Here is a 12,723-nt window from a genome sequence, read left to right on the forward strand (position 1 = left end):
TAAAAATCTACTTTTTCTTCCTAAAATGCAAAATCAGGCAAAACACATCCCACAATTTTTAAAAAGCCCGGTTATAAGCGGTTTTGAAGGCGGTTTTTTATTTATTTATTTATTTATTTTGGCTGAATCTTTGAAAAATTATAGTAAATCACAGAAAAATCATAAAATAGAAAATCTAATTTTGTTGGACTCCACATGAGTAGACCTATACTGTGAACATATAATATGGTATACTTTAGTACAAAGTTTTTGTTATAGCTTTACATCTATGTTTTTTGGTAATTAAATGGAATAATTCATAGCTGTAGTTTCTATGGTTCAATTGTGATGAAAATTTTATGGTGGACTAATTATTATATGCTTAAACTGTAGTAAAAATTTTATACTAATTGGATCATGTATAACTTAGTTATAAATTTTATTTAGGTTTATGCTTGTTAAATATAAATAAATCTATAACTAAGCTATTCATGATCCAATGAGTACGAAAGTTTTACTACAGTTCAATCATACAATAATTAGCCCACCATAAAAATTTCATCATAATTGGACCATAGAAACTGCAGCTATAAATTATTCTAATTAATTACAGAAAAGCATAGATCTAAAGCCACAGCAAAAACTTTGTACTAAGTATACCATATTATATATTCACTGTATAGATCTACTCATATGGAGTCCAAAAAAAATTAGATTTTCTATTTTATGATTTTTCTATGATTTACTATGATTTTTCAAAGATTCAGCCAAAATAAATAAAAAAGAAAAAAAATCAAAACTGCCTTCAAAACCGCTTATAACCGGGCCAGGAAGGTAAAATGAACGGTTTTAAAAGTTAAGGGAGGTGTTTTGCCATGTTTTGAAACTCGGAGAGGAAAAGCGGACTTTCACGATAAATTGAGTAGGTAATGTGGACTTTTTCCCCATCAAAATATGTGCCTGAAATATTTTAGACAGCAGGTGGCTCAATTAGGCCCGGCCTTGTTTCCTGTCTGAAAAAACAAGTCCTGAAATGCCCTATGGGCCGCTACTGGCCATAGATTTTAGGTATTGGGTGACTGTATTTTTTTATGACGTAGTTTTTAGGAAATAATGGTGTCATGAAACTGTGGTTTTGTAAGTTAAAGAGACACAAAACCATGGCTTAGAAAAAGAGGTTATGAGTGGAGTTTTAAAACTCAAAAAGGACTACAATTTTCGATGTTTATACGTGTATGTTATTGTGTGACTTTATACAAATATTCATACGTGTATATTATTGTGACTTTATACAAATGTTCATACTTGTATATTATTGTGTGACTTTATACATGCATATTTCTAACTTCATTTTTTGGCTTTTCAGTGCATACTTGTCTGTTTCCATATGTCAGCATATCCCAATTCTGTTTTCGATCTTAGCTTTTTGAACCAGGTTTTGTTTCCACCAAAAAAAAGATATAGAAACGAAAATGAGAGTGGGGTTTTCCTGCTTGTTTCTGTTCATTTTCATCCCTTTCTTAGACCAGTTCTCAAATATGTTCCTGGCTCTTGAGTGGATAGTGATGTTGGGTGCCGTGATCCAAAATCCTTAGAGTGAGCCAAAACAACATGCAGTGGCAATAGGCGGGTCACTGAAGGTTGGTGCAGATTTTACGGTCTGCACTCCGGAATGTCATGTCTTTCACTCTTTCTGCAACGATGTTTAATTTAGAGCTTGTTACCCAGGATGACTTCAGCGAAGACACCACAACAAAGTAATCGTTGTAAGAATCATTTTTGTCGGCGGGAGGTGACTTGTTAGTCTCTATCAGTGAAGGGATGGGTGCTCCTCGACCGTCTCCAATAGGGGTAGTAATTTCGAGTGGAAGACCTAGCCGCCGAAAGCCAAGGATCATACATCTAGTTTGATGGATCAAGGGTTGGAGGTATTGTATTTCCTCCCTATGATGTACTCGATGATGCAACCGTTAGTGTTATTTTATAGCTTTATCATATGCATTTTGTTCTTCTAGAGTATTAGCAGATCTTGAGGCATGTCCAATGTTTTAGGCTAGAGCTGATCGACGGATTGGATATGAAGATTGCACTTTGATTTTGGTGTACAAGAGGTTCATTTATCTAGAGCATTAATTATCTACATTGGCAATGCCCACTGTGGAGAATTACTACGAAACGAATTGGAAGAACATTGCATTTGTTGGGATGCACTATGCCAAATTATCATATTTATTAGTACAATTCCTCTCCCCTTGCAAGACAAGATGTTCCCGGATGTATCCGTAACATAAAAAATGTTTTTTTATGAGAACGTGAAATGATTGTTAGGCCACTTCTTTTGTACATAAGCAATTTTCCACGAGGTTCAAGCAACGTGTCGGTAGTAACATGCCGAATTGCAGATCCCTTGTACTGACTCGTGGCCCTTGTTGACTATTGTGGCCTAGAACCTCGAAGCTGCAGGAGGAAGTTTTCATAGGCTTATTGTAGTTGACCTACCTGGAATCGTGCTTAGTTACTGTGTTTAGCGGAAACGTCGGTGCTTAACCTGCTGGCAGCGCTTTAATTACCTTCGACTTTTCTTTTCATGTAATGTAATCACAAGGCGACAAAACATGCAACTGCATTTGCACATGGTGCGTAAACAGAGTATGTCAAAGTATGAATGAATGCCTTGCTTTCAGTTTTTGATGTCGAATTCAACTTTGAATTTATCAGCCTAACTTATCAGCTATAATATAATGTTTTTCTTTCACAATAAATCAGCGAACAGTATTTTTCAATCTGGTTTTTCAGCGAAATGAACAGGGCAGTTTGCTAGACACATTTGAATTCAAACCTGCAACGATCTCCCCGCTTTACCCTTCTGTATTTTGTCCAACACTTCCTGTATTCCTAGCTGTTTGCAAGCTAAGACCCTGTTTAGATTCATTGTCTGCTAATAGTTAGTTGGCTAATAGCTCATAACTAATATTAGCTGGCTAACTATTAGCACCTATTAGCTGGAGAGTGTTTGGATGCATAGCTATTAGTTAGCTAACAATTATTAGCAGGTTTCTGTTATTTCTCCACCTATTAGCTATTATTATCTAATTTGGTCCAACTAGTGAGATAGTTGTTATTTAGAGGTTTAGTTAACAATTAACTAGTCTATTATATATATATTTTTTATCCAAAATAGATAATTATTAGCAGATAACTGCTATCTACAAGGGCAGTGTTCGGCTGGATTGAAAGATGGCTTGTTTGGCTTGTTTTTCTAGCCGGGACAGTGTTTTTCTCTCACAAAAAAATCAGTATGAACAGTAAAAAGCAGCATGAACAGTTGCAATTTCAGTCCAGCCGAACACTGCCAAGAATCCAAACAGAGCCTAAATAGCGAAGAGCAGAGGGTCCACCTCTGTGAGTTCGTCATCAGAAATTCAAACAAAAAGAACGTCTATACTGCATTTCAAAATAAAATGATAGGTTCCAGTGAGAGACTCGAGTATATAGTCATGTGATGAGATCCCTGACTGAGCACTGCACGAGCCAATCAGGATTTTTTTGTTTTTTCTGCGAGGAACCAATCAGGACATGTTTTCCCCTACCAATGCCGATTATACATGCTCAAGGAACAGGAATCTTTCTCTGTGTCAACTCAACCGAGCAGGGATCTCGAGGCAACTGTGGAACGCAAGATCACCCAAAACAAGAAAATGGAAGAAGATGAAATGGGAGGCTTTGTCTTACTACAAGCAATGCAAGGTGCAAGAACTGAACAAGTGGTGGAGCTCCACCATGCCCCCCATGCCGCCGCAATGCCCACAGCTCGCTCGCTGGCTAGCCTCTGCACTGGGTGATGGCGGAGCAGCCCCGGGTGTAAGGGTTGGCGGCGCCGCCGGGGTGGCAGTTGTAGTAGGACGCGCCGCGGTACGAGCACGGCGTCTGGTCCTTCTGCAGCGCGCCGTAGCCGATGCTGCCGCCGTCGCCCAGCTCCCTCCTGGCCGCCACCGCGCACTCCGCCCCCGTCGCCGTGCCCGTGCAGGCCGCCACGCCGCCGTAACCGTAGCCCACGTCCGCCGCCCAGTCGTCTTCGTCGTGGTACACCGGTGCCGACGCGGCGGCGGCGCTCCGCTGCGCGTTGCCTGCGACGGCGAGGAGCACGGCGGCCACAACAAGCACTGTGAGCGCCGCGCGGCGCCGTGGCGGCGGCGGCAGCATGGCGCGCGTCCGGCCGGCCGCTTTACGCTGCAGACCTGCGCGGTAGAATGCTCTCCTGCAGGGCTGCAGTCAGTAGTCTTCCTGCGCTTTGTCTGTGTTTGTTCTTGTTGTGTGTCCTGGGGTACCACGTTACCAGGTGCCAGAGCTACCAACTTTAAAGATTCCAGGACAGTTTAGTCAGTTAAAAAAAAAACCCGAGAGGATTGGATTTTAAATAAGGTGAGGCGTGTGGAAATTCGTAATCAATGTTAAACATTTTTAAGTTTTTATATACATTACACCTTCTAGATCCCCTGGTGAGCATGATAATGTGATGCTTAAAGGAGGTGCTTAGTGAAAAAGCTAGGTTTATCTGAACCAATACCGATAGCGTAGCATGATGCTTTAAAGGTGAACAAGGTCTGGTATGGATCATGTAGCTAATAGTTAGAGCATCTAAATAGTTTCCAAAAAGACAATTGGTAAATCTATGAGTTTTTTTAAGTAGGCTAAAAACATTTGGGAGGATATTTGTTGGCTTACTCTAAATAATTTTCAGTATCTCACTCCTAAAATATAGAAGAGAATTTTGCATCAGAAATCCCATACTATTTTGAAATCATCCTATTCACTTTTATACCTTCTTTCTCTTGTACATTTGCATTAAAAATCATGTCCTTTTATCTTATACTGTTCCCCCACGTCCTTCCACCTCGATTGGGTCGATTCTCCTAAGTACGAAAAGACTGAGTGTTGAGATAGAGAATTGTTGAAGAACATTTTTTTACAATTTTGCTAAAAAATTAAGATTGGGGATGGGTTTTGGAAACTCTTGGAGATGCTCTTGCTAATAGTTAGCTTTTTGATCCAAACAGGTCTAGCCAATAGTTTAGCTAATTGTTAGTTGAACTAAACTAGTTAATAACAGCTAATATTGCTAATATTTGTTGGACTAAACTAGTTAATAACAGCTAATATTTGTTAATAACAACTAGTATTTATTAATAATAGCTAATATTTGATGGACTAAACTAGTTAATAATAGCTAATATTTGTTGGACTAAACTAGCTAATAACAGCTAATAACTATTTTATTAGTTGGACTAAACTAGTTAATAACAACTAATATTTGTTATAAACTATTAGTTAGCTAACTATTACTAGCTAATATATCCAAATAGAATCTAAGATGGCTCCAATCAACTTGGACTTATAGGCCCCGTTCGTTTCGCTGAAAAAACAAACTGAAACACTGTTCCGACTGATTTGCTGTGAGAGAAAAACAATATTCTAGTTAAAAAACAAACTAAAAGTACGGATTATAAGACAAGCGAACAGGGCCATAATGTATGGCACGAAAAGAGCCCATTTTCCTTTTGACCCCCAGCCACCAGTTCGTTTTGATGTGGTGTGGTGCACCATGTTTCTTAATTCGATAATGGTAGGACGCGGGCAACCGTCCTGTCCGGACATCGCGTGTCTGGCCTGCGGCCCAATAGAACAATCATGCCGAAGAAAAAGAAGGCCCGCATCGAGTCGCTTCCTCTGACCCTCGCCATTCCCACACTGCACTCCCAGATCTCCGTTTCCTCCACGCCCCTCTCGCGTCGCCGCCACCCCCTTCCTCCTCTCTGACGCGCGAAGAAGCAGCGCCTCCCTCCCATTTGACGTGCAACGCATCCCATCGCCGTCAGACGCTCGCGGAGGTGGGGCGTGACCTTTTGCGTGTGGAGGAGTGGCAAGTCCCGTCCTCGTCCGAGGTGCACGAGGAGGCGACAACGACGATGGCGCAGCCCCAGCCACCAGGACACAGCTATGGCACAAGCCAACGCGACGACGCTAGTGGGGCAGCCTCGGCCAGTGCGGCAGTAGCGATGCTTCTCCAACAAGCTCGGCCCACTCCCCGTGGCGCTTCCGCCCGTCGTCCGCCGCTGCACCTGCCGCCAGCCCCTTCTTCCTAACCCCCGTTCGGCCTGAGCTCCCCATCGGTCCCTTCTTCCCACCCCCGCCTGGAAAGAGCTCGTCGAAAGAAAGGCGAAAAATGCATGTTGCAATCCTATATTTTAGGTATTTCAGATGTTTCATAGGTATGTTGCAAATATTTCATATATATGTTGCAAAACTAGATCGAAATGTTGCATATGTTGCAATCGTTGTACACGTATGTTGCAACCTTCTGTTCCCAATGTTTCATATGTTTTTTTCGATATACGTTGCAACTGTGTTTATATTTGGATGTTGCACATATTTCATACATCTGTTGCAAGTGTTTTATTTGAATGTTGAATATGTTTTTACAATGGTTTTGAGGTGTTTTCGTAAGTGTTTCAGATGCATATTTCAAATATTTCATCTGTCTTCATACCAATATTGCAAGTGTTGCATCTGGAGGTTTCAAAAATAGATTGGGTGTTGCATCTGCATCTCCCTGTCTTCAGACCTATGTTGCTTGTCGCCCATCACAGGGACAACAGCCCACCGCAAGCTGTTGGGCGCAGCCATGGGTCAACCCCCGTGGGCTTCCCCGTGCGGTTACGGGGTGTGCGCGGTGCGCGGATCCTGCGAACAGATGCGAGTGCGGGTGCTATGCGGGATGCAGGGTGTGATGCGGATGCAAGAGCTGCGTCGTGCTAGGTGGGATACGGGGATGCGAGGTGTGGGGCGTTAAGCGGACGGGGAGCTGCGTCCGGACACGACATCCCGTTCGGACGTCCGAGCGGTAGGCCTTCCGTTCTTTATTTACTGCATGGTGCCTTAGATCACACTTTCTCTACACAAGGAATAAGGTGCACGAGATGCATGCAATGTCGGTAGTAGGGTAACATGCATCGTAGATACGTATTGTGTATATGTGTAAGCTATTTTTTTATTTATTTCAGGATTTAACGGCGCTATGCTTTCAGTGGTAGGCGATGTCCTTATCGACAGCGAGACGCCTGTGGTGACTTCGTGAATTTCTAGATCTGCCTGCTCAGTTCTTTGAAGGTGCTCATAGGGGTAGGATTTGTGTACATGTGTTCATAGGGGTGAGTGTGTGTGCGTGTTGTGGGCGTCTTCGTTGTACCATGTAATTAAAAAAACGGACCCCTGCAGTTTTGGATCTGCCTCGTTGCGCTGTACAATGTACATTGACTTATTTTATTTGGTTGGAATCTCGAGCGAAGAAGCTGGCTTGTTTGGTTGACTCGGTCGTGCTTAGCTGCTGCGTTTAGCGGAACCCTCGGTACTTAACAACGTGGCATCCCTTTCAAATTTCAAATTCAAAACAACAACAGCGACGTGGCATCGCCACCAGCCCAACCCACGTCCACGACTATGATTTCAGCCCATTTGTGGAAGACATGGGTCGGGATGAAAAGGCTACTTTAACTGGACGTGGGTTGGTCTGGTTCTTAGTACAAAGGGAATGAAGAAACGGCTTGGTCCTGGCCCCCCTTCAGCCCAATACTCAACAAAGACCGCACCTACTAGGCCCAGTACGCTTCCGTGTGCGCCTGCAGAGCAGCTTGATCAATCGGCGCTTCAAGGCCCATACATAACCGATCGCATTCTGAGTTTCTGACTTTAAACCGTGAATTTTCATCTGTTTCGCCAAAATTTGATTTTTCTGGAGCCCAAGCTTATCCCTTTTTCTCCAAGTTTATTTACCCTGCAGTGCAATGCGATGCATGCTGCTGCTGCATCGGCAACTATTACAATCTGTCTCCGGTCTCCACTCTGTGATGTCTCATCTGAACTGGGAAAAGGCAACAAACTGATTGGATTCCGGCAAAATAAAACAGGACAAGATCAGGACCATTCACCTGTTCATCAATTTCTGAATGAACCACCACTCTTCTTACTTGTCCCCTACAAGTTACAACAATTTTCACTTCTTTTCCTTACGTACAGATGATTTCACAATTTCATTCGCAACCCCAAATTAGCATGAACAAACGTTGTTTGCACACGATGACACGAATATAATGAACCAGGAGTTCTTGATCCATACATGTCGCGTTTTTCTAATGCCAATTACAAAATCATGGAGCAAGAAGCAGCTTGCTCTATATCAACAGATCAAGAATTAATCTCTCAAAGCCCAGCTAATAACTAACCAGCTACAGAACACACAAAAGACACCAAAAAGACTGGAGAAAGAATCGATCAAAAGGAGAAGAAAAGAAAACAGGATTCGCCTTACAAGCTGCCGCGGCAGGAACTGAGACGACGGACGAGACCAATGCATATGCATGACGGCCGTGATCATCGCTCGCTGCCCTAGCCTCTGCAGCGGGTGATGGCGGAGCAGCCCCGGGAGTAAGGGTTAGCCGGCGCGCCCGGCCGGCAGTTGTAGTAGGACGCGCCGCGGTACGAGCACGGCACGCGCCCGCGGCTCATGGCGTCGTAGCTGATGTACCCGCCGTAACCCAGCTCCCTCCTGGCCATGCCGCCGCCGCAGACGCACTCCTCCACCGTGCCCGTGCACGCCGCGCCGCGATCGGCCCACCTGTCCGGATCCACCACCGTCGTCGTCGTCGTCTGGCCGGCCGTCCGCGGGGCGCCCGCGGCGACAAGGACGAGGGCCACGGTGGCGACGGCGACCGCGAGCACGGCGCGGCTCGGTGGCCGGTCGACGTGCGCCATCCGTTTGCTAGCTGCCCCGGCGCGGCGGTGCCGGTGCGCGCTCGATCTCCTCCCGCTCAAGATGGGTGATATTTTTTCTTTTGCTTCTCAGCAAGACCCGATACTAACGGCTAATGGAAGTGAAGTGCTTGCTCGCTCGCTGGATCATGATCTCGATCCGTGACGACATGGCAATATCAATATGTCGCGCCTGCCGCGCGGCATTAATATACGGGGAGGCGTCTTGTCCGCGCGCGCGCGCCGCTGCACATGAGGCCACAGCTGCGCCGGCTGTTTCTGGCACGTCGGGGGCCAGGGAGCACGTGCCAACGCTCCCGTTTCCTACCATATCTTGCTTGGATGTAAGCTCCAGCTAGCTCCAGACACAGGCTAGCCCTTGCTGGTTTTCTGTGTCTCATCTGCCCATCAGATCTGCAGGCTGGCTGCTGCGGCGGCTGTTTCAGTCTCAAGTTATTACTTTCTTTCTTTCTTTGTAAAGACAGCATCCACTTTCGTTCCTTACCACTACCGCAGAGAGCGTTAGGTTGATGATTCGTTTGTATGTTGTATGAGCATAGGTGTAGAAGATCGTTTCCCATTGCAATGTAGGTCTGGATTCAATGAGTATATATATACTAGATAGTTGTATGCCATGCAATTTTAATGTGCCTTTATTTTGAATTAGAGACCATGAGTTTGGCCATGAGATTGATGCGTGCTCCATTACCAATACACTGTAGGTTAGGATTACAATGTAGGTCCTTGATTTATGGATCAATTATCCGTAGTTATTCATTTTGAGATTAGCCTACATAAAGATCAGTTTTTTTTTTTTTTGTATGAAGTACATGGACACAATCTTGTAACCTTGCATCATGGAGGTAGTGTGGAGACCGGTAAGTATGGTTATGTTGAGTTTATAATGGAATGCAAAGGGTGTCTATGCATGGTCTTCAGGACTCGACCATCATTTAGGTAGTATGGACAAGCTTAACCTTGCATGTGCATTTAGTTGAGGAAACTGTAAGCTAGTTGTGCACATATACGTCACTCGTTACTGCAAGCCGCTTTCTAGTCTACAGCCTGTTCGTTTCGTCGTAAACGATCGTGGATTATTTACTGCTGACTGATTTAACTGATTTAATGTGAGAGAAAAATATTGTTCCAGCTTATAATCCACGATCTTATACGATCATATAAGCCTAGCCGAACATGCCGTAGGTCTTTCATGATAAACAAAAGGGCCGAATTGGAACAAAAAAAATATTGTGCCTTGTTTTATTCGTATCACTACTTCCACATGATCTCTGAAAACATGCATGCATGTGTTTGCTCTTATTACATCGCTCAACTGCGCATAAATACTCATCAGTTGGATACTTTCAAATTGGGCGTGCCGAGCGGCATCTCATCCCCAGATGACAACCTGCGCTCGCCGGATAGTGGTCTGACTCCTAGCGAATCGCCTCCTGGTGGACCACCTCCTGGCGGACCACCTCCCGGCGGGCACTCAAAGGTACACATGCATTGTTGGTTAAACGGGATCCGGCCCTTGCAATACCCGCCGACACCGAGGCCATGTTGAACGCATGAGTTTGCACAGTCCTTATTGCTCATGCATCGTCCGTGGTAAAAACCATTACGCCTGCTGCAGATAGCTGCCTCCGCACCTACGTACAATCATAACCCGCTCAGTGATTAGGACCATATGCATCACATAAACTCGATCTTGAACAGAGCTTCACAGTAATATATAGCTCCATAGTGCAGGAGGTATGTCACCAAGTGTCCAGATAGGAGCAGTTTTTTCCTTTAGTATTTCAACGAACTTCATAAGCATAAAGGTTGTTTTAGTTACTTACAATAGGCCACGAGGAGCAAGGCGAGGATGAAGACAACAGGCGCCGCTACAATCTTGTTAGATGCCATGGTTATTTGGTGTGAGGAAAAGAGCATATACATGCTCAATATTTATAGTGGTTTCTTAGGCCTCTGGTACATTCAGTGTTCTAGCTAGATGGCTATCTCTACCTCTATATCTATCTAAGTCTTACTATATATATATCTAATCTACTCCCTCCATCTTAGAACGTAGCTTCATTTATCATTTAAATTTTTCTCAAAATACAACTATGTTTGACTTTCTGGGGGATTTAAATGGTGAACAGAATAGCTATACTACCCTTCCACTTGATTTATGAGCACAATTAGTGGAAATAAATGCTAGCATACTAGCATGCATATTTATAATTAATTACCATTGACACAAGGCAGGCATAGCTGCCATACATAAACTACACGCACATGTAGGGACAAGTTTAATGCAGACCATATTACAGCCTGTTCGGCGGCCTGTATCTGGCTTATAAGCCTTGGCTTATCAGCCAGCCAATAGTATTTTCCTCTTACACCAAACCAGCCAGCAGTACTTTCAGCCATGGCTTATAAGCCAATCCAGCCGAAACAAACAGGCTGTTAGTCCTTTTACTATTGTCCTTATTAATTTGTCTGGAAATATTATTATGTGATTCTATGTCTATTTGTTTGCCTATCTATCTATCTATCAATCTATCTATCTATCTATCCGCATCAAACTACTATCTGTCTATCTATCTACATATCTATCTATCTATCTATCTATCTACATATCTATCTATCTATCCATCCATCCATCTATCCCTGTCTGTCTATATGTTATCTGTGTGTCTTCATCCATCCATCAATCCATCTATTTGTCTATCTATCTAGTGGATTTTGATTTGTCCTAGTCAAACTATCTTAAAGCTGACAAAAACATTATTTTATTTTTTGCATTCTCATATGAGCTTTTTTAGGTGCGAAACTTTTAGCCTAGCGTGGAATTCACGTTATTAACTTGATGTAATTTTTATGGGATTTATTGTGGAGAACTGCTTACAAAATTAAGCTATGGTAATTTTTATGAGCTTTTTTAGGTGTGAAATGTTTCATGTCCCAGTTTCCAAGAATCAAATGTGTCGGAAACAGTGTTGTTGACAAGTTTCATCCCCATGAGACTCTTCATCTCATAAAACTTCTAGCATCTCTCTCTTCATCTATACTATACCATGTCAACTCATGTAATGCCATTACACTCCCACGAAACCTCCCACTAAGACTAACCTAGTATGTATGTTGCATGGGGAACCTTGAACTATTACTAAATAAATCTAGCCTGTCTTTATTTTCTTTCTTGATGTGTACAGGCCCGATCTTCCGAGAGGTAGCTGGTAAGTTCGATTTGTGGAGATCTCGACGTTGGCGATCCGGCTTCAAATCAGACACGATTCGAACCCTGCAACCGTTACACCACTGCTCCGTTGGTTATCAACCAAGCACAACTTGTGATGTGTACAGGCCCGATCTTCCGAGAGGTAGCCGGTAAGTTCGATTTGTGGAGATCTCGACGTTGGCGATCTGGCTTCAAATCAGACACGATTCGAGCCCTGCAACCGTTACACCACTGCTCCGTTGGTTATCAACCAAGCACAACTTGATTGACCTCGCCAAGAAGGCTTTTCCTGCAAGCGAATCGAAGAGCACAAGCAAGAAGGTAAAACACGCAATCTGAAATTGCAAATATGAATGACGCGAATATCAATAGAGGGTTCAAGAACTCGGTTCCAAAGGACTAATCGACACAGTGGAGGAGATCAAGAACGGGGGCCCTGGATCACTGTAAAAGGATTTGTCACCACAGTTACAATGAATGATTCAGTTTCTCGATGGAAAACTAAACTCTAAACAAAACCTAATTGTGTAGCAACGGCGGTGGCTGTGTTTATAGTCTAAGACTCGACCTAGGGTTGGGGACGGCCAGGGGTTGGACGCCCACAACTTGGGCTTAAGGCCCGACACGATACATGGCCAAGTTGGCCCAAATAGGTGATGCAGCACCTTGCCGTGGTCACACAGAATGATCCACGGACCTTCTGGAGC

The 12,723-nt window shown here is 43.8% G+C and overlaps 2 protein-coding genes across 2 annotated transcripts; both read right to left on the reverse strand.

Annotated features, from left to right (window-relative positions):
* Nucleotides 1-3,517: 3,517 nt before the first annotated feature.
* On the reverse strand, nucleotides 3,518-4,263 carry LOC136453979 (rapid alkalinization factor-like). The gene has a single exon (XM_066454532.1). The coding sequence runs from the start codon at nucleotides 4,180-4,182 to the stop codon at nucleotides 3,802-3,804; it is 381 nt and encodes a 126-aa protein (XP_066310629.1). The 5' UTR covers nucleotides 4,183-4,263; the 3' UTR covers nucleotides 3,518-3,801.
* A 3,901-nt stretch (nucleotides 4,264-8,164) lies between these two features.
* On the reverse strand, nucleotides 8,165-8,939 carry LOC136453980 (rapid alkalinization factor-like). The gene has a single exon (XM_066454533.1). It carries the CDS (start codon nucleotides 8,785-8,787, stop codon nucleotides 8,422-8,424), a length of 366 nt encoding a protein of 121 aa, XP_066310630.1. The 5' UTR covers nucleotides 8,788-8,939; the 3' UTR covers nucleotides 8,165-8,421.
* Between the last annotated feature and the right edge of the window lie 3,784 nt (nucleotides 8,940-12,723).

Source organism: Miscanthus floridulus, chromosome 5 (genome assembly GCF_019320115.1).
Source record: "Miscanthus floridulus cultivar M001 chromosome 5, ASM1932011v1, whole genome shotgun sequence".
NCBI lineage: Eukaryota > Viridiplantae > Streptophyta > Magnoliopsida > Poales > Poaceae > Miscanthus > Miscanthus floridulus.

Excerpts from the sequence above, each read along its gene's own strand:
- LOC136453979 (XM_066454532.1), bottom strand. The coding sequence starts at position 4,182 with ATGCTGCCGCCGCCGCCACGGCGCCGCGCGGCGCTCACAGTGCTTGTT.
- LOC136453980 (XM_066454533.1), bottom strand. The coding sequence starts at position 8,787 with ATGGCGCACGTCGACCGGCCACCGAGCCGCGCCGTGCTCGCGGTCGCC.